Source organism: Rhineura floridana, chromosome 3 (assembly GCF_030035675.1).
Source record: "Rhineura floridana isolate rRhiFlo1 chromosome 3, rRhiFlo1.hap2, whole genome shotgun sequence".
Classification (NCBI taxonomy): domain Eukaryota; kingdom Metazoa; phylum Chordata; class Lepidosauria; order Squamata; family Rhineuridae; genus Rhineura; species Rhineura floridana.
The window spans coordinates 215,218,291-215,238,652 of NC_084482.1; the positions used below are offsets into that span (position 1 = coordinate 215,218,291).

At 44.4% G+C, this 20,362-nt stretch overlaps 1 protein-coding gene across 4 annotated transcripts; it reads left to right on the forward strand.

Moving 5' to 3' along the window:
- The first annotated feature begins 644 nt into the window (after nt 1-644).
- Nucleotides 645-13,250, forward strand: LOC133381582 (zinc finger protein 260-like). Of its 4 annotated transcripts, none has more exons than XR_009761700.1 (7): nt 645-874; nt 3,373-3,800; nt 4,001-4,127; nt 4,481-4,563; nt 4,823-4,949; nt 7,897-11,396; nt 12,394-13,250. XR_009761700.1 is itself a non-coding variant. In XM_061620875.1 (6 exons), exons 2-6 carry the CDS (start codon nt 3,522-3,524, stop codon nt 9,516-9,518), a joined length of 2,238 nt encoding a protein of 745 aa, XP_061476859.1. In that variant the 5' UTR covers nt 645-874; nt 3,373-3,521; the 3' UTR covers nt 9,519-13,250. The 4 variants fall into 4 exon arrangements, 2 of the variants coding, with proteins under 2 accessions (XP_061476859.1, XP_061476860.1); XR_009761699.1 differs by having other exon boundaries at nt 7,897-11,036; nt 11,258-13,250; XM_061620875.1 differs by having other exon boundaries at nt 7,897-13,250.
- Nucleotides 13,251-20,362: the final 7,112 nt, after the last annotated feature.

Consider the following 20,362-nt stretch of genomic DNA (forward strand, 5'->3'; position numbering starts at 1 on the left):
CAGGGACTCCACCAGTCCGGACTGCTCTCTCTTATGATTTCTCTCCCCACTCTAGCACAGATCTCAACAGATCCCCCTGCTAGGCAACCACCAGTAACGTCCCAATACTAGTATTCCCAGAGACTCTGAATACTGGTATTGTTATTCTCTTCACCGCTGCCACCATTTGTTACAGTTCCCCTTCAGCCTTGGTCATTACCTTACCCTCCCTTCTGGTCTGTGAAACCCCAGCCAAGGATCAGGCCTTTGGTAAACCAAATTAAGTATTTATTACAGATAACAAAGCTAACAAGATTAACAAGATTTCTTCTTAAGGCACATAAGCATATGGTTTTACTCAATACTAATCCGAACTCCACCTCCCTCCTGGTAAACAACTCTCTAAACCCCACCAAGGAATCCACTCTTTCTCTTCTCCCCCCAGATTCCACAATTCACCACCTCACATTCACCCAGATTTACCTGTCATCCTTTCATTTATACTGTCAGCCATTTTAAACATTCAGCCAATCATCAAGCATTCTATTGCCCATTCACTCCCCCTCCTCTTTCACTGCTTACCATGTATACTCTAAACAACCAGCACTTACCATATATACACTAATATATAGGAACATCACACCTTCCTTCCTGTTGGCTCCCATCCTGGGCCGAGGGGGAAAGGGCGCGCCCGGGAGGAGGCAAAACGGACCCCTTCTTGCAGAGAAGAGGACGAGGTTGGCCGCGGAAGGGTTAAGGTCACTGAGCCGGATTCCTAGAGAGGAAGGAGAGTTGGGGAGGGGGAGGCTGGGTCCTCCAGAGCCCCTTGCCAGCCGCTTCCCTGCCGTGGACTCTTTGGCGACGGGCTGCGTCGGTGCTTCCCTTCGGGGATCCGGTGAGTTCCCCGTGGGGCTGTGGGGTGAAGGGGAGGGTGCCTGGGGAAGGGGGAGGGAGATCCGCCATTGAAACGGGGAGAAGGGGGCGCTTCCGAGTGGGAAGGCGGAGGGCTCCCTCGGTCGGGCACCGGCTCTCGCCTCCCATGCCAGCCTGCCCCGTCTGGTGCAGTTTTGCCCGCGGCCGAGCCCTGGTCAGAGGGGGAGACTCTTGGAGCGCGACACGAAAGCCTTAGAAGGTGGGCGCAAAAAGGTGGGAAGGGACGGGGGTCCCTTATGGGGGAAGGGCAGAATATACATTTGAATCATCACCACGATCATTTTACTACTCGTAATAATAACAATGAAATCGGGAGAGGAGAAAATCCTTCCGGCAGAGCCGGTGGATCCCAGTTCCTCAACTTGTGGCCTCCTCGGCAGGAAAGGCGGTCGCTGCTGGGAACAGGACGCCGCTGCCCGTGGGCATCTTTGGTCTGGCCCAGCGAGGCAGCTCATTAACTGTGAGAGGACTGGAACCTCCATGTGTAGAAGTAGTGTACCGCACAGCAGACGATGCAGAGAAATGATATTTTGTTTTGAAATTAAACAACTGAATATATGTCAGAATAATGGGGTGGGGGCGGGCAAGGTATAAGTTTAGCTGGAAATGTATGTGTTACACTTAATTGACCTCAGTAGGTTATTGAACTGTCTACAAATCTGCAAATTAATCCGCTGGCATCTCCGTAGTTGAGTGAGAGGACTTCAAGGTATTGGGGCTGTTTAACTTAGAAGCCAAGGAAAGGGGGTGGTGATAAAGGTGTGTAAAATTGAGAGACGGGATGGAGAAGTCTTTCTCCCTCATCATACTAGAACCCAGGGCCATTGAATGCAGCTGAACGGGGGGGGGGAGAGAGAGATTCAAGACAGGCTTTAGCTGAGTGGTGTATTTATGGTCTGTGGAGGCCACTGCACAGCCCTTTTGAGGGACCCTAGTTGTTCAGCTAAATAAATGTGACTGTGTCCAGAAAATATGATGGGGCTCAGTACTTCTTGGCACGATACATGGTTAAAACTATGTAAATCGCTTCCACACTGTGGAGTGATGGCAACCAAATTGGACAGCACATGAAGGACAAAGCTATCAATGCCTACTAGAATTGTTATGGTTTATTGATTTATATATTGCTTAAATGGCTTCTTCTTCTTTTTCTGTTATTATTATTTTCACCCTTCCTCCCAAAAAGAGCCCAGGCAACAAACAACAAATAATGAAACACTAAAAACATTGTAAAAGCAGATCTTAAAAACAAAAATCTTTTTAAAAATACTTAAAAACAAAACGTCTTAAAACATTTTAAAAACATCTTTTAAAAAAACTTTGGGGAAAAAATCTTTTAAAACATCTAAAACGCAGTTCCAGCACAGATGCAGATTGGGATAAGGTCTCTACTTAAAAGGCTTGCTGAAAGAGGAAGGTTTTCAATGTGTGCGTTATGTGACTTCCAGCTGATTTTGACTTATGGCGACCCTATGAATCAGTGACCTCCAATAGCATCTGTCATAAACCACCCTGTTCAGATCTTGCACTTTCAGGTCTGTGGTTTCCTTTATGGAAACAATCCATCTCTTGTTTGGCCTTCCTCTTTTTCTGTTCCCTTCTGTTTTTCCCAGCATTACTGTCTTTTCCAGTGAATCATGTCTTCTCATAATGTGTCCAAAGTATAACCTCAGTTTCATCATTTCAGCTTCTAGTGACAGTTCTGGTTTAACTTGTTCTAACACTCAATTATTTGTCTTTTTCGCAGTCCATGGTATGCGCAAAGCTCTCCTCCAACACCACATTTCAAATGAGGGTGTTCAGTAGGAACCAAAATAATAATTATGAGATTGCACCAGTCTAATATTTAAGGGGAGTCAATCCCAAAGGGTAGGCACCACAGCACTAAAGGTCGGCTTCCTTTGTTGTGTGGAACGCACCTCCTGAAGAGATAGTTTCTCCAGGAGGCCCTCACCTGAAAAGCACAGTGATCAACTGGGTATATAAAGATTGTCTCCAGCCGCTTCAGCATCAGTGGCCTCTGAATACCACTTGCTTTGGATTACATGTAGGGAGAGCTGCTGTTGTGCCCATGACCTGTTTGCAGGCTTCCCATTGGGCCTTCTGGTTGGGCCTTTGGTCTGATCCAGTAGCCAGGCTCTTCTTATGCTCCCATGAGCTGTAGAGGACAGACCACTGGGAGGCATGTTGCACCTTCTGTTTCGCAACCATACTGAAGGCTTTAATTCACAGGCCTCACGTGAAGGAAACTCCCAAACACTTCTTTCTTTCTTTCTTTCTTTCTTTCTTTCTTTCTTTCTTTCTTTCTTTCTTTCTTTCTTTCTTTCTTTCTTTCTTTCTTTCTTTCTTTCTTTCTTTCTTTCGAAAAAGAGACCATATTTATCCCATAAAATCCCTCCTCCCTCCCCATTCATTTTTCTTTTTGTCTTTGAATTCAGCAGCAATGCTTTGACTTTACAGGACTTGTAACCTCCAGTTAGGACGGCATTTGGCAGAAGAAGGAGGAGTCTTTGGGGCCTTGTTGAAGGCTTCCTTGCAACAGTGATGAAGGATGGAAGACCAAGATTCAGCTGACCTTGAAGCAGGAAGAGGTCTGTATAGCAACCAGCATGGGAGCCCTGGGGAATTTCTGCTACCAGGAGGGCAAAGGGCCCAGAGAAGTTTGCAGCCGACTCCACCATCTCTGCCGTCGGTGGCTGAAGCCAGAGCACCACACAAAGGATCAGATCCTGGATCTGGTGATCCTGGAGCAGTTCTTGATGGTCCTTCCACCGGAGATAGAGAGCTGGGTGAGGGAATGTGGAGCGGAGACCACTTCCCAGGCGGTGGCCCTGGCCGAAGGTTTCCTCCTGAGCCAGGCAGAGGACGAGAAGCAGGCAGAGCAGCAGGTGAGAGAGAGTTTCATCCGGATAGTCCCAAGGGACAAATGTGAGGAGGGAGGTCTTGAAACACTCTATAATTGTCAAACCTTTTCTGGAAATCATAGCCGGAGGAATTTCCTGATCTCCCCAAGGCCTTTTGCCTCTATCATGTATTTTCTAATCCTTCTCCCCATTCACTGCCTTCGACATCCTCATTGTTCTTTCAGGTGAAGGGTCTGTTTGGAGAAGAGGCCTCTGATTTCCTGGAGTCACAGAAGGCGCCGTCGGACGCCAGAGAGTGTTCCCTGCAAAGGGGGAACGTTCAGGAGAGTGACAGACGTGCCACCTCACTCGGTAAGAACTGACTTGATCTTCCTCTTATTGATTGTTCCAGAAATTCATAGGATTCATTTGTGTTCTCCTAAATTATTGCGGGGAGGGGTGATTTGCTTCTCTACACCCTTTTCTGCAGTTCAGTAATAAATATATTTTCAGCACTTGAGGACTTAAACAACCACTTGGATTTCTGGCCAAGTGTCTAAATGGGGAGAATTGCTCTTTCATGCAACTGAACTATACAAGGCATAGGAAGAACCAAAATATGTACAATGGATTTGCAGTATCACCATGTACTTAGACATATGCCACTTTACCTCTGAGGCATGCATGTGCTGCTGCTGGCTTCCCACCACTTTTCTCTCTCACAGGAGATGAAATGATGCCAACAAGACATCCCCAGCAGTCTCTTCTTTGTGGTGGAGGGGAAGCAGCTGCTGTGGAGGAGGATCAGGTAGGGGGAGGATCAGTGCGGGGAGAGAGGCTGGGGGGTGCCTCTGTCCTCTGCTCACCTCCTGGGCCTGGATGAATTTCTCTCCTTCTCTTGGCTCCTGTCAAAGCTGCCTGCTAGGGAGGCTGTGAATGACACTCGAGAAGGCCTCATTTCTGCAGGATAGTACCCACTCTCCCTTCCTTGATGAGTCTTCTGGAATATAGTAAGCTAATAATCTTTGTTTTAGACATAAAGGGGCCACTCTTTCCTTTCCTCTCAGGGTCCGGTGTCCTTTGAGGAGGTGGCTGTGTTCTTCACGGAGGAGGAGTGTGCTCTGCTGGATCCCCACCAGAGGGCGCTGCACAGGGAGGTCATGGAGGAGAATGGTCAAGTTGTTGCCTCTTTCGGTAAGGCTCCCTGTTAGCATAGTTGATGACAATATCATTTAGAAAATATGATAATATGACAATGAGCATGCTTGCATATTTACTATTTTATTTATTTATTTATTTAAATTGATATACTGCACCCTTTCAAAAGGAGCCCAGGATGTCAGACAAGAAGTGAACAATAAAAAGCATCTTAAAAACAATTCCAGTACAGATGCAGACTGGGATAAAAGATAGAAGGGTGGGATGATTTTTCAGGTATCCTGGCCCCGAGTGGCACGAGGCTTTATATGTCAAAACCAGCACCTTGAAATTAGGCCAGTAGCTAACTGGCAGCCAGTTCAATTCTTTCAGCAGCCAGGAACCTTTTTGGCAGTATCCTGAGCCTCTCGTGACAAAGATGGATCCAGGAGCACACCCGGAATACAAACCTGCTCTTTCTGGTGGAGGATGGCCCTGTCCAAAGCAGGCCGTTGACCAGTTATTCGGACTTAGGAACCACTCACCCACAGCACCGCCATCTTGCCAGGATTCAATCAGTTTCGTTGGCCCTCATCCAGCCCATCACCGAGTTTAGGCACCAGTCCACGGCTTCCATGGGCTCTTCCAATTCAGACGTTCCAGAGAAATAGAGCTGGGTATAAATGGCATACTGCTGACACCTCACCCCGTATTGCCTAATGACCAACGGCTTCATGTAGATGTTACACAGCACTGGGGACAAGATGGTGCCCTGTGGCATTCCACAGTGCAACTTCCAGGAAGCTGAAAGACAATCACCCAATGCTGTTCTCTGAAACTAAGCCTGGAGATAGGATCGGAACCACTCTAAGACAGTGCCTCCAATACCCATCTTATAAGTCAGCTTGGAAATGTAACACGGTTGATGGTATCAAAAGCTGCTGAGAGATCAAATAAGAATAGCAGGGTTGCACTCCTCCTGTCCTCCCCAATGGATAATTGTTTCAAAGTGGGCTTTTTCAGAAACCATCAGTTCATTGCTGCTTTCAGGGTGGCTGGGACCACTCCCTCCCCCAGAGATGTGTTGACCACACCCCGGATCCAGTTGGTCATATCCACTCGGCAAACTTAAATAAGCCAAGTGGGGCCGAGGAGACACGTTGCTGGCCACATTGTAGCGAGCGCTCTGCTCATGCCATCAGGCCACATTAACTGAAAATTGATCCCAAGAAGTTACAACTTACGTTGTACCGGACATCTCACTGGAGACTGCAGTGAATGTGGCTGTGGTGTCAAGATTGCTATGGAGGCGAGCGACTTTACCCTCCGAACCAACTTGCAAACAATTCACAGTGGGCTTCCGAAGGGTCTACAACTCCATTTCTTGGAGTAGGTGTTAACAGACCCCAGACAGTAAGAAAAAGCACCACTGGACGGCTACTTGAGAATGCAGTGGAGAGAGAGAGGGGGACTTATTTGCTGTCCTCACTACCACACAATAGCTACAGTTATGTTGTTTCGATTGTGGATAGTCAGCTTCACAGCTTACTCTTCCCCACTTGCACGCCCAAGTGTTTCCAGGCTGGTTCATTGCACAAGGTGCAGAACAGGCTCCACAAGGCCAGAGAGGGTGCGCAGGGATGACCATGTCTGCCGCATCTCAAGGGCTTCAACAGGGTTGTCTGATCTTCTGGAACCCTTCACAGCCACTCAGGACACTCAGGAATCCATTCTATCCATCTTAATCTGTCCACTACCCCTGCAGAGGAGGATCAGAGCCATAAGTCCAAAGTTCACCAGGAAGTGATCCGACCATGATAATGGGGTGATATCTACCTTCTTATTTCAAGACCACGCCTTCCTCCACCTGGAGCAAAACTCAAATCGAGGCTGTACCCTGCCTTGTGTGTTGGACTACTGACAATTTGAGGCAGTCCCATGTTTATCATGGAGGCCATGAAGTCCCAAGCCAGAAGAGCTGGGCTCCTTCTGGGAGGAAGGGGCAGGATATAAATGTAATTAAGGAATGAATAAATAAATAAATAAGAAGGATCTTCAGCACTGATATGGAACTCACCCATGACAATCATTCTGGACTCCTCCAACAGCACATGTGAGATTGCCTCTGCTAGCTAAGTCAGAGAAGCTTCTGGGCACCTAGGTGGATGGTACACCATCAGCAATCCTAGCTTGCTGTCTCCTTGGCCCAACACCAAGTGCAGCAACTCCTCCCATCAGTCCCGGTGCTGATGTTGCACTGAGTATCTACGTGGGCACAGCTGGAAATTTGTCATCTCCCCATGGCTATATTACTGGCTGCCTATGATCACTAAAATTGTGGCGGCATCACCCATGCCCCTTCTCCTAAATATTTTAGAATCTCACATACTTCTCTTCTGGTCTCTCGGCGGAAAGTTTACAGTCAGCAGCAGGAAAGGTCGAGAGCTGCAATAAATGCAAATAGAGACTGGAGCCATCCTACATCCCAGAAGCCTGACAGAACAGCCCTGCCAAAATCATTGCTCTGACTGGCAGGATCTCTCCCAAGTTCTGAGGCCGAGCACATCCAAGGGCTCCTTCACAGATCATTTAATTGGAGAATTCACTGATTCAGCTTGGGATCTTCTGCCTGTCAGGGACAATTTCTGACAGTAAATGACAGGTCTTCTCCTTTTTATTTTAATATATGTCTATCCTGCCATTTCTCCCAACAGCTCAGAAGAGAATGCAGGTAGGCTAGGCTTAGGGTGACTGCTGAAGTCCACCCACTGAGCTTGTTGTCTGAGCTGGGAGTTGAGCTCTCGTATTCAGGGACCGGATCAAATAGTCTATAGAACATCTGCTGTCTGTTTAGCAGCAGCAGCTACATGGATGGTAAGATCTGACTCCCAGCTCAGGCTTTTCCATTCTTCCATGATCTCAAACACTGTTTGTGGTTGTTCAATGATTAGAGGCTCCATGTCTGTCTCAGGCTCGTAACAGTTTCTTCTCTTCTTTGCAACAGGTTATGAATGGAAAACAGAGAATCTGGGACAACTACGTGGGGTGTTCCCAGAAGGCCCAACATACACAAAAAGAAGGCAGCAGATAAGGAACACTGAAGGACAAGAGAAGAGGAAGAAACCTCTAACTTCTCAGGGCAGTGACTACCACCATATCCCAGTCCAAGGAAAAATGGGGAAAAGGAAAGAAACAAATACTTACTTGGAATGTGGACAGAGCTTCTGTCAGAAAAAACACCTTGCTAACAATCCAAGAAACCACACAGGGGAGAAGCCATATAAATGCTTGGAGTGTGGAAAGAACTTACATAATAAGTCACATCTCACTTTGCACCAAAGTATTCACACAGGGGAAAAACTGTATAAATGCTTGGTATGTGGAAATATCTTTATGCAGAAGAGATATCTCACTTCTCATCAAAGAACTCACACAGGGGAGAGGCCATTTACATGCTTGGTTTGTGGAAAGAGCTTCACACAGAAGACAAGTCTCAATTCTCATAAAAGAATTCATACAGGGGAGAAACGACATAAATGCTTGGAGTGTGGAAAGTGCTTTATGTATAAGAAAAGTCTTACTTCACATCAAAGAAGTCATACAGGGGAGAAACTATATAAATGCTTGGAGTGTGGAAAGAGCTTCACACACAAGATAAGTCACAGACGACATCAAAGTATTCACACAGGGAAGAAACCATTTAAATGCTTAGAGTGTGGAAAGAGCTTCTGTCAGAAGACGCACCTCACTTCTCATCAAAGAATTCACACAGGGGTGAAGCCATTTACATGCTTGGAGTGTGGGAAGAGCTTCTGTCAGAAGACAAATCTCACTCGGCATCAAAAAATTCACACGGGGGAGAAACCATTTACATGCTTGGAGTGTGGAAAGAGCTTCACTCACAAGATAAGTCTCACTTCACATCAAAGTATTCACACAGGGGAGAAACCATATCAATGCTTGGAGTGTGGAAAGAGCTTTAATTGGAGGACACATCTGACTTCTCATCAAAGAATCCACACAGGAGAGAAACCGTTTGAATGCTTGGAGTGTGGAAAGTGCTTCAAAGACAAGTTTTGTCTCAATTCGCATCAAAAAATCCACAAAGGGGAGAAACCATTTAAGTGCTTGGAGTGTGGAAAGACCTTCAGTCGGGGGACACAACTCACTTCACATCAAAGAATTCACACAGGGGTGAAGCCATTTACATGTTTGGAGTGTGGAAAGAGCTTCACACACAAGATAAGTCTCACTTTGCACCGAGGTATTCACACAGGAGAGAAACGATTTAAATGCTTTGAGTGTGGAAAGAGCTTCAGTCGGGGGACACAGCTCACTTCGCATCAAAGAATTCACACAGGGGAGAAACCATTTACATGCTTGGGGTTTGGAAAGAGCTTCACACAGAAGATAAGTCTCACTTTGCACCAAGGTGATCACACAGAGGAGAAATCATTTAAATGCTTCAAGTGTGGAAAGAACTTCCATCAGAAGACACATCTCACTACTCATCAAAGAATTCATACAGGGGAGAAACAGTATAAATGCTTGGAATGTGGGAAGAGCTTCACAGGGAAGAGACAGCTCACTTCTCATCAAAGAATTCATGCAGGAGAAACCTCATAAATGCTTGTCGCATCAAAGACATGCACTCTCTACATTTGCATGGTGTTTTGCTAAACCTTTAATCCAATAGTTATAAAATGGGCCCTCCTGGACTTGGAAGATTTTTACTCAGCATTCCCTGAAAAAAACCCAATCATATTAAACCCCATCAAAATTCAGGTCATGAATGGGAAACAGAATCAGGGAGAAGTGCATGGAGTGATCTCAGAAAGAGACAACTGTATAAAGAGGAAGCAGCACAGAAGGAAAATCGAAGGAGAAGAGAAGAGGAGAAATAAATCCACTACTCAGGGCAGTGACTACTATCAAATCCTGGTCCAAAGGAAAAAATAGAAAAAGAGAAAGAAACAAATACATGCTTGGAGCAGAAAGAACATCTGACTGAAAACATATCTCACTACTCATCAAAGAATTCATACAGTGGAGAAACTTGGGAGTGTGGGAAAAGTTTGTGTCAGTCACACCTCGCTGTTTATCGAAGAATTCATACTGGTGAGAAACCATACAAATGCTTGGACTGTGGGAAGAGCTTCTCTCAGAAGAGAGACCTTACTTCGCATGGAAGTATTCACAAAGGGGAGAAACCATACAAACGTTTGGACTGTGGGAAGAGCTTCTCTCAGAAGAGAGACTTTACTTCGCATGGAAGTATTCACAAAGGGGAGAAACCATACAAACGTTTGGACTGTGGGAAGAGCTTCTCTCAGAAGAGAGACTTTACTTCGCATGGAAGTATTCACAAAGGGGAGAAACCATACAAATGCTTGGACTGTGGGAAGAGCTTCTCTCAGAAGAGAGACTTTACTTCGCATGGAAGTATTCACAAAGGGGAGAAACCATTTAAATGAAGTGGAAAGAGCTTCTGTTGGATGTCATACTTAACTATTCTCCAAAGAATTCATACAGGGGAGAAACCATAGAAATGCTTGGTGGTGCAAAGAGCTTGAAATAGTAGACAAGTTTCACTTTGCATGAGAGAGAAACCATACCAATGCATGGAGTGTGGAAAGAGCCTCACATGGATATAGCTCATTTTTCATCAAAGAATTCACACAGGAGAAGCTGCCTAAATGCCTGGAGCATGGAAATACATGCCGCGCTACTCATCAAAAGAATTAATACAGGAGAGAAAATATAGAAGAGATTTGAATATGGAATATGAATCTATCACAGTTCCATTTCACATTTCAGCTGGACTGGTGAGGAATGTGGCCTGGAGGATAGAGCTTGGCCTGGGCAGGGCTCCAAGAGCCAGATGGAGAAGCCTGGAGGGCTACATTCATCTCCCAAGCCTGAGATTTCTCACTTCTACTATAGACAGGAAGAGAAACCATTTCGACACACATACTCCCAGAAAGCCCTCGCCCAGATGCATTCTCTCTGCTTTTCCATAATGTTTGGCTAAGAGTTGAATCCAATAGGAATAAAATGCATCCTCTTGAATCTGGAAGATTTTTACTTGGCATCCCCTGAAAAGCCGCATCAAATTAAAGCAGAAAGTGATGTCTTTTTTTTAATGTAAGATATATACATCTAAATACATTAAAAAAATTGCCACGAACATTCTATCAATTGCTAAAGAGGAAGAAATATACCTCTATACATGAATATTTGTCAAATTGATAAAAATAATTTCTACGGGAACTTATTTTCCTGATAACATTGGTTCCGTGACAGTATAACTATTGACCAGCTTTTTATGAATTTGTTGAATTGTCTATTTTTCCTCCTTTACCAAGGGTGCAATCCTATATGTATTTTGCCAGTCTGAGGGAAGTTTTTGTTGTTATGTGCCTTCAAGTTGACTACGACTTATGGCGACACTATGAATCAGCGACCTCCAATAGCATCTGTCATGAACCACCCTGCTCAGAGCTTGTAAGTTCAGGTCTGTGGCTTCCGTTATAGAATCAATCCATCTCTTGTTTGGCCTTCCTCTTTTTCTATTCCCTTCTGTTTTTCCCAGCATTATTGTCTTTTCTAGTGAATCATGTCTTCTCATTATGTGTCCAAAGTATGATAACCTCAGTTTCATCATTTTAGCTTCTAGTGATAGTTCTGGTTTAATTTGTTCTAACACCCGATTATTTGTCTTTTTTGCAGTCCAAGGTATGCGCAAAGCTCTCCTCCAACACCACATTTCAAATGAGTTGATTTTTCTCTTACCCGCTTTTTTAACTGTCCAACTTTCACATCCATACATAGAGATCGGGAATACCATGGTCTAAATGATCCTGACTTTAGTGTTCAGTGATACATCTTTGCGTTTGAGGACCTTTTTCTAGTTAGACTATGGCAGATCTCCGGGTGAAACGGCTGAGTCCAAGCTCAGCTGGGCTAGGCTGGCATAAGTCCAACATCCTGGCTGAGCCAGTAAAACCCCACCCCTCCCATCTTAGCCCAGGTTCAGCTGGATCAGCTGAGACCCACATAACTTAAGCCCAGTCCCCAAAAAGGGCAGTGGCAGGGGTGGGACTGAAAGGAACTTGCCCAATATCCTACAGCTTGGTCATGTGACTTCCAGCCCCTGCTTTTATTTTCCTTACACTAGGCTCTGCCGGCTGAGTTGGCATTCTCCCCTCCCAAGGGCTCCCTAATGGGGTAGGATCAGGAATATATTATAACAATAATGATGGACTGCCTTCAAGTCGATTCCAATTTATGGCGACCCTATGAATAGGGTTTTCATGGTAAGCAGTATTCAGAGGGGGTTTACCAAGGTCACCCAGGGAGCTTCATGGCTGTGTGGGGATTCAAACCCTGGTCTCCTGGTCGTAGTCCAACACTAACCAGTATGCCACACTTACCCATTCTTTTTCCTGTTGTGAAAGTGTAATAATTCTGTAACAGAACAGTGTCTTGGCTTTGCAAACAGAAATTGGCAGAAGACGAAGGAGTTCCTTCAGCCCTGCTGGAGGCTTTTGTCAGATGGATGGGGAAGACACATCTGGCCCTCAAACAGGAAGAGGTCCAGCCAGGCCTACTTGGAGATCCCTGGGATTGTACCTGGGACCATCTGCAGGAAGCACAATGCTCTGCCGCTGAGCCACGGCCCCCAAGGTTAAGAAGGGCTGCGGCTGAGAGCTTTGAGTGAAGAAGGGGCTCAATAGGAGGCCGAGGGGGGGTGCTCAGCAGAGAAGGAGGGACAGACCAGTGCGGCAGATGCTGCATCTTATGACCCTCACCTAGACTGAAGACTTTAATTCATGGTACTTACATGGAGGAACTCCACCCCCCAAAAAAAATTCAACTCCCCCCTCCAAAATATTTGTCTGTTTCTGTGGTTGCTATCCAGACTTGAAAAAATGGAAATGGACTGCCTTCAAGTCGATCCCGGCTTACAGCAACCCTAAGGGTTTTCATGGTCAGTGGTATTCAGAGGGGGTTTATCCTTGCCTCCCTCTGAGGCTGAGAGGCAGTGACTGGCCCAAGGTCACCCAGGGAGCTTCATGGCTGTGTGGGGTTCGAACTCTGGTCTCCCAGGTCCTAGTCCAGCGTTACCCAACCTTTTTTGACCCAACGCCTGTTTGCAAAATCTTTTTGTGCCCAACGTCCCCCTCAAATTAAGTATATGCCAATGCTTCCTATTCTTCCCTTAAAATATGAGTAATGCATAAAATGTATTTTCAATGATTATTACTGATTGTTTTTATTATGCCTTTTTATTGCACTTAGATTACACATTGAATTCTTAGTATGATTTATTAATATACATACATAGTTATAGAAAAGTAAATAAAATGAGATTTATTATAAAATACTAGTGTGATCCTTGAGCTTGATGAGTTTTGGCTAACTTCACAATATCTGGAGTATATAAATCCATAAAATACATGCAAGAAACAAATTGCAGATATAGGAGTTGTTTCTTATTTCACAAATCCTAAAAACATAAGCAAAAACTAATTAAGTCCACACAGTATGAACCAATAAAATACACTGTGTTACTTAACAACAAACTCATTCAGTTTACCGGCATTGTTTTGTTAAACAAGTTCATTTAAGCATCACAGAAACAACGGGTAGCGAGTGTGTCCCATTCCTGAAGAAAACCAGCGAATAACTGTCTGCGTCACCCATTTGCACACAGCACTCATCCGTTGGAAGAATGCGCCCTCCACCAATACGCCCAGCTGATCAAACACTCTCTCGTGATTGGTTCCAACTTCCCTCAAGACAGCATCAGAACATTACCTAGTGCCGGGGTGTGGCTAATATCCCCATTCCTTGATATGACACTGGCCGCTATTCAGAATTTCTTTACTAAAGAGCACACACTATTTATAGTGTTATTTCCATGAATTGAGACTTTTAAATACATTCTAACTAGGGACAAAACATTTTAAAAATTAATGATTTGTGTATTAAATAAAGTTAAACTTAAATGCTTCAACTGTCGCATCAGACCGCCAAATGTCAACGCCCCCCTAATGAACCCAAATGCCCCCTAAAGTTTGTAATCACGCCAATGCCCCCCTGAAAGGCTGTAACGCCCCCCCCAGGGGGTGCTACCGCCCACATTGGGAATCGCTGTCCTAGTCCAACACTAACCACTACAGGTTTTTCTTCTTAATGGGCCATATTTTCTTAATAAAGCCAATGTAGTTTCCCCGACTTGGAAATGTTGAAAAAGGTACGGATGGTGGTTTAGTATGAAATGAAAGCAATTTGATGATTTGGTAGGTGAGAGAGTATCCCTGTTTGAAGAGGGTGCAAATTCTGCTGAAAGCTTACGATAAGCCACGGCCTTCCCTGGCACTTCTCTAAATCCTAATGTGCTCATAGCGCCCCCCCCCCCCAGCCACATTCCCAGCTGGGCTTCTGGGAGGAAGGGTGGGTAGGAGAGAAATGTAATAAATAAATGAGCAAATAAAATAAGCAAAAATGAATGGTCCTTTGCCTAACTTATCAAAGCTGTTCCAGTTATCTTCTCAGTCTTAGCAGAAACTAAGGGCACAATCCTATCGGTATTTACACCAGGCTGAGAGGAGTTAAGATATGGCAGATCTCCGGCTAAGCTGCCTGAATGGAGTTAGGATCTGCTGTACTTTAAGCCGGCGTACCTTCAGCCTAGCTTAAGTTACACCGGCTTCCTCAGTGTTGGAGCGTTCTGTTTTTTGGACTCCCATCAGAGGAGCTCCACCAGGGTCCTTCCTCAAGTGCCACCGAGCAGTAGCCGTTCCATCAAGCTGCAGGGCCTATCTGTCGGCAATCCTGGAAGATCAGCAATGTTTGATTGCTTCTCCTCTCCTTAAACTCTATTCCAGTTGGTCATCAGAAGAGCTCTGTAACTAAGAAACAGTGCCTAGGTTGCTTCCTGCCTCCCGGCAGCCTTTCCTTGTGTCTTTTAGACCAGTGGTTCCCAACCTGGGGGCCGGGACCCCCAGAGGGGCCACGAAGTAATCCAGAGGGTGCTGCAAACAGTAAAGAAATGATTTTTTTTTTAAAGTCTTCACTCCCTGGACACTGTCTCCTTTCCACTGCCGCTGCAGATGACACCCCCCTTGCTTCAAACGAGAGGGGAGGAATTTTGCTGAAGCATCAGAGCATCTTTCAGGCACACCAAGGCAGTAATCTGCCTATAAAACACATGGCAGATGCCAAAGGAGGCTGAGGGTGGAGCTACCAGGAAGAAGAGGGGATTACTATCACTGATTCCCGTCTCCTTGCACTGCCGCTACTGGCAACCCCCTTACTTAGAATGAGAGGATTGGTTTGATTGCATGCCTGTGTTCCCCTGCTGGGCACAGACACACACAGGCAAATGTCAAAATCTCTGATGGCATCGTCACCCAATTTGACATGTTTCCGAAGAGTGGGTTTTGGTCTGTGGTTGGACACCATTTTGAACCGAGATGGGTGCCCAAACTGTTCCAAACAATAGTTTCAGAGGCTTCCAAACTGGTGCACTTTGGAACGATTTGGTCCACCATCTCGATTCAAAATGGTGTCCAACCATGTCCAAACACAGGCCAAACTTGTCCAAACATAGGCTAAAACCCGCTCCTCACTCTCGGGAACCATCACACCAAATTGGGCAACAATGTCATCAGTGGCATCCAAATCAGAGCAGTTTTGAACACTTCATTCTGCCATCTGGATTCAAAATGTTATCTGATGTCATCCAAAGACAACAACACTCTCCTTGATCACGGTAACCCTCATGCCAATTTGGCCAATGATACCTGGAAAGGTGTCCAAATTAGTGCAGTTAAGAACTGTTCAGTTCACCATCTCAATTCAAAATTATGTCCGGCATCAACACAAAAATCACCTCCATCTCTGGAACGGTTGTGCCAAACTAAGAACATAAGAACCTGCTGGATGAGGCTGATGGCCCATCTAGTCCAGCAGCCTGTTCTCACAGTGGCCAACCAGTTGCCCATGGGAAGCCTGCAAGAGCATTCTCTCCTGCAGTTTCCAGCGACTGGTATTCAAAAGCATACTGCCTCTGATTGTGGAGGCAGAGCATAGCCATGATGGCTAGTAGCCATTGATAGCCCTGTCCTCCATGAATTTGTCTAATCTTCTTTTAAAGCCATCCAAGCTGGTGGCCATCACTGCGTCTTGTGGGAGCAAATTCCATAGTTTAACTATGCGCTGGGTAAAGAAGTCCTTTGTCTGTCCTGAATCTTCCAACATTCAGCTTCATTGAACGTCCATGAGTTCTGGTGTTATGAGAGACAGAACTGGATGTCACAGAGAGAGTAGGTAGGCTTTTCTGTGTCTTCAGCTCTCAAATTCACCACTCTCTCTCTCCTCACCCAAGCCAGGGGAGGGAGGGAGGGCTTCAGGGTGTGAGTTTGATGCTTCAGGTGTCACCACAGGGACACTATTCTTTGCCTGTTGACTTAACACCCAGTATAATGTTGTTCTTATTTCACTTGATTTCTGATGAGGCTGGAAGCTCTGCTTGGATGCAAGGGGACTGTATTGTTGTCCCCTAGTAAAACTTCTCCCTTAAAAAAAGTATGGATTGTGCTGTTGGTAAACCTTGACTAGGGATCCTCTGCAAAGACATCCATATCCAAGCAGGGTTGGCAATCCCCTGCCTGCAGTGCCCTCCCCCTATCTTTTAACATGGCTGCTCCAAAATTCTTAACAGATTTGACCTTTCAGAAAGAAGTCTGAGAAATGAGTAAGAGTAAGAAGATTCTCTACCCTTTCTGTCTACCCTGTGAGCTACTATAAACTCACTTTGACAGCTAACCCAATTCCAGTGAGCAATAATGGAGACAGAGAAAACACACATGGTTTGGTCTACCTTCACAGGCAGCAGCTTGGGAACAACAATTGCAGCCACACTTCCAAATATGTGAATTCTCTTTTACCACTATTGGGCAAGAAACAAACTGTCATGCAACCGGCAAGGTGCTTCATCAATGGGTTTAAGGGGGTTGACCTGAGCACATGGAACCACTGCTGTTGCTTCTATGGCTGTAACGGAGTGAGGTTAAAGATAAGGGAAATGCAAATAGAAAAAACAACACAAAAGGCAGTAACACTTTCCTAAATGCAATACCATACCAACCACAACAAGATTCCTATGAGTAAGGCAGAAAACTCAGCATCCCACAACCAGTCAGGATTCGTAACCAAAAACCCAAACTAAAAAAATGCTAGCAGCCAGTCAGCCAAGGTCATAGAAATCCCCATGCAGCACAACCTGACCTGAGGACTGCAGTTAATGCAGAATGCTGCAGCACGATTGCTGACATGAGTGAGATCCTATCAGCACATTACACCTCTGCTCTGAAATCTGCATTGGTTGCTGATTTGCTACCAGGCCAAGTTCAAGCTGTGCTTTCCATGTTATGGGTGCCACATAGTACTTGTTCTGCTCTTGTAAGAAATCAGTCCTTTTGTGTGGCACCGCCTATGCTTTGGAACTCCTTGCCTATTGACATTAAGCAGATGCCTCTTTTCAGCACCTGCTAAAATCAGTTTTCTTGAGACAAGCCTCTCCAGGCATGTAGAAGCTATTGTGTTTTTAAATCTGTTTTTAACTCATTGTTGGTTTTATTATTTTGAATGTTTTTAAATATCTGTCCTTAATGCTTTTGCCAATAATTTTATTGTTTTAATTCTTTCTGTAAACCGCTTTGAGATTTTTTTACAATAAAGCGGTGTATAAATGTTGTAAATAAAAATACATAAATGTTGGTCACTGTGGCCCTTGAGTCTCTTCTCACTTTTGGAATAAAGGAATCTGCCTTATACTGAGGCCATTTCGTACCATGTAGCTCAGTACTCATGACATGAACTAGCATTGGCTCTCCAGGATTCCAGGCAATAGTCTTTTCCAGGAATTGAATTTTGGACCTGGCATGCAAAGCATATGCCCTACCGATGAGCTACAACCCTCCCCATTTAAAAAAGTGTATTTTAAAATTGTTCTTTGCAATTCACTCTTGAATGCACATCATACCTAGGGCAGATCCACATCATTTATTTATAGCACATTCAACACACATTTGAAGCACATGAATCCCAACATAGAATCATGGGAATTTTAGTTTGTTAAGGGTGGTGAGAACTATAACTGTGAGGGGGAAACTACACTTCCCAGGATTCTTTAGGGGAAGTCATGCGCTTCAAATGTGAGTTGGATGTGCTTTAAATGTGTTGATCTACTTAATCAACTTTGCCTGCATGTAAATCGTTTTAATTATTTTTTCAAAATGGAAATGAGCTATAAAGTGTACTGGGTGACCATGGGCTACTCACTATCTCTCAACCTATCCTCCCCTCAGGATGAAAACAATGGAGAACCATAACCACCCCCAGGAAGAAGGACACACTTGAAATGTAGAGGAAAAAAATCATCTACAACCATAGTGTGAAATCAAATACTTATTGGGACACAGTATGAAGAAATATTTATATAAACATGACTATCAAATATGTTTATTAATTACACAATCTGTAAAGATATTTATAGTGCAATCCGATGTTTGTTTACTCAGAAGCAAGTCCCAATGCATTCAATGGGGCTTACTCAAACTGGGAAGTGTGCAGAGAACTACAGCCTCAAGTGATAAGGAACTTGTTCTTTCAACTTGTTCTTTTAAGTTGAGACCTTATCCCAGTCTGAGTCTGTGTTGGAATTGCTTTTTAATGTTTTTAAGCCTTTTCTTTTTAAAAAAATGTTTTTTAAAGCTTTTAAAAAATGTTTTCAAAGATGTTTTAATAGATTTTAAAGTCTGTTTTTATGATGTTTTAAAGTGCTTTTAGTACTTTTGTTTGCCGCCCTGGGCTCCTACTGGAAGGGCAGGATATAAATCAAATAATAAATAAACTTCATTCACCCAACCCAAAATTCAGAATCATGCCTCCTTAGGCTGTTTTCCAACTGTTTATTCTTGCTTTATGGTTATTGGTTATCTTATTGTGAGTTGCCTTGGTTTCCAATCACCAACACAACCACAGGGTTGTTGGAAAGACTCCACACACGCAGACACACACACACACACATGCACACACACACAGACACACACACACACACACACACAGAGCAGATGTCTAAATACATACAGCCCATATAATAGTTTATTGTCAAACCAGTTGGTCATTGCAGAAAAATCAGTATTAGTTTTAAAAAAATAAGTATTAGTTTCCTACAGAATAAAAACTGTAATACCTAAGTAATGTACTGCCTTCAAGTTGATTCCGACTTATGGTGACCCTATGAATAGGGTTTTCATGAGGCTGAGAGGCAGTGACTAGCCCAAGGTCACTCAGTGAGTTTCATGGCTGTGTGGGAATTCGAACCCTGATCTCCCAGGTTGTAGTCCAACACCTTAATCACCACGCCACACTGGCTCTCAAGTAAGCCCTGCCTAATTGCTTTAAAATAGGACTGGAGAAAGACAGAAAGATTTAGAACACGAACACAATTCTTTTTTACATTCACTCAAAAGTCCCATTAATTTACAGCACATTGATAACCATGTCTACTCAAAAACAAGTCCTATTGAATTCAATGGGATTTACTCTGGGTATATGGGATTAGTATTGCTTTTACCCCCACAAAAGCAAGTATTGGGAAGGTTTTCAAAACACTGCCCAGGATCTGACTCCCGCACACAAGAGGAAAAAAACCTGAAATGTATATACTTACCCAATTTATGAGATTTTCAAATAAATGGGGGGGGGAACCACCATTTTCTGGCATTGCAATGAGGCTTTCTAGCCACTGCCTCAGGTCAACCAAACACAACCCTGGCTGGACTTATTGGCTGCAATCCTGAACGGGCGGGGTTTGAGCTACGAAGTGCTATACAGGACAGATTTGTTTTTAAAAAGATTTAACAGTCGGGAGGCGGCTGACGTTTTGATGTATATCTCGAGAACTGGACCACCTAGAAACTTTTTCTTTTTTAAATTAAAGCTGAGAATCCGGGCCACCTAGTGGGCTAAGCAGGGTGGCATGGAAAGAATCCGGGTAAAACCCGGCTAACAGGGCAATATGGCAATTCTACCCTTAAGACTAATAGGAATGGAACAGCTACCCTGTCTAATGCTACCACAGCTTGCCAGGTCTCTAGAATTCACTGCATTTTTATTTTCTCTTTAAAAAAAGAGGTGCCAGCACCCAGATCTCCATCATGTTCCAGCCTTTATCATAGAAGGCTCCATTCCCCCTCTCTTTGATCGGATATGTGAGAATCGGTGTACTAAAGACACTTCTTACATGCTCAGACATGCTCCCTTTTGATAAGATGATTGGCAGAACTGATAATATTGAAATCTTGATTTCCTATCTGCATTAAAAGTTGTATGATTTTATAGTGCTGCATTGACTTGTTTTATGTTTGTTTTTATTGTTTTTACATTGATTGTGC

Coding starts and splice junctions, on each gene's coding strand:
- LOC133381582 (XM_061620875.1), top strand. CDS start 3,522: ATGGGAGCCCTGGGGAATTTCTGCTACCAGGAGGGCAAAGGGCCCAGA. Junction 4,128..4,480: donor CAGACGTGCCACCTCACTCG/GTAAGAACTGAC, acceptor TCTCTCTCACAG/GAGATGAAATGATGCCAACA. Junction 4,564..4,822: donor CTGCTGTGGAGGAGGATCAG/GTAGGGGGAGGA, acceptor CTTTCCTCTCAG/GGTCCGGTGTCCTTTGAGGA.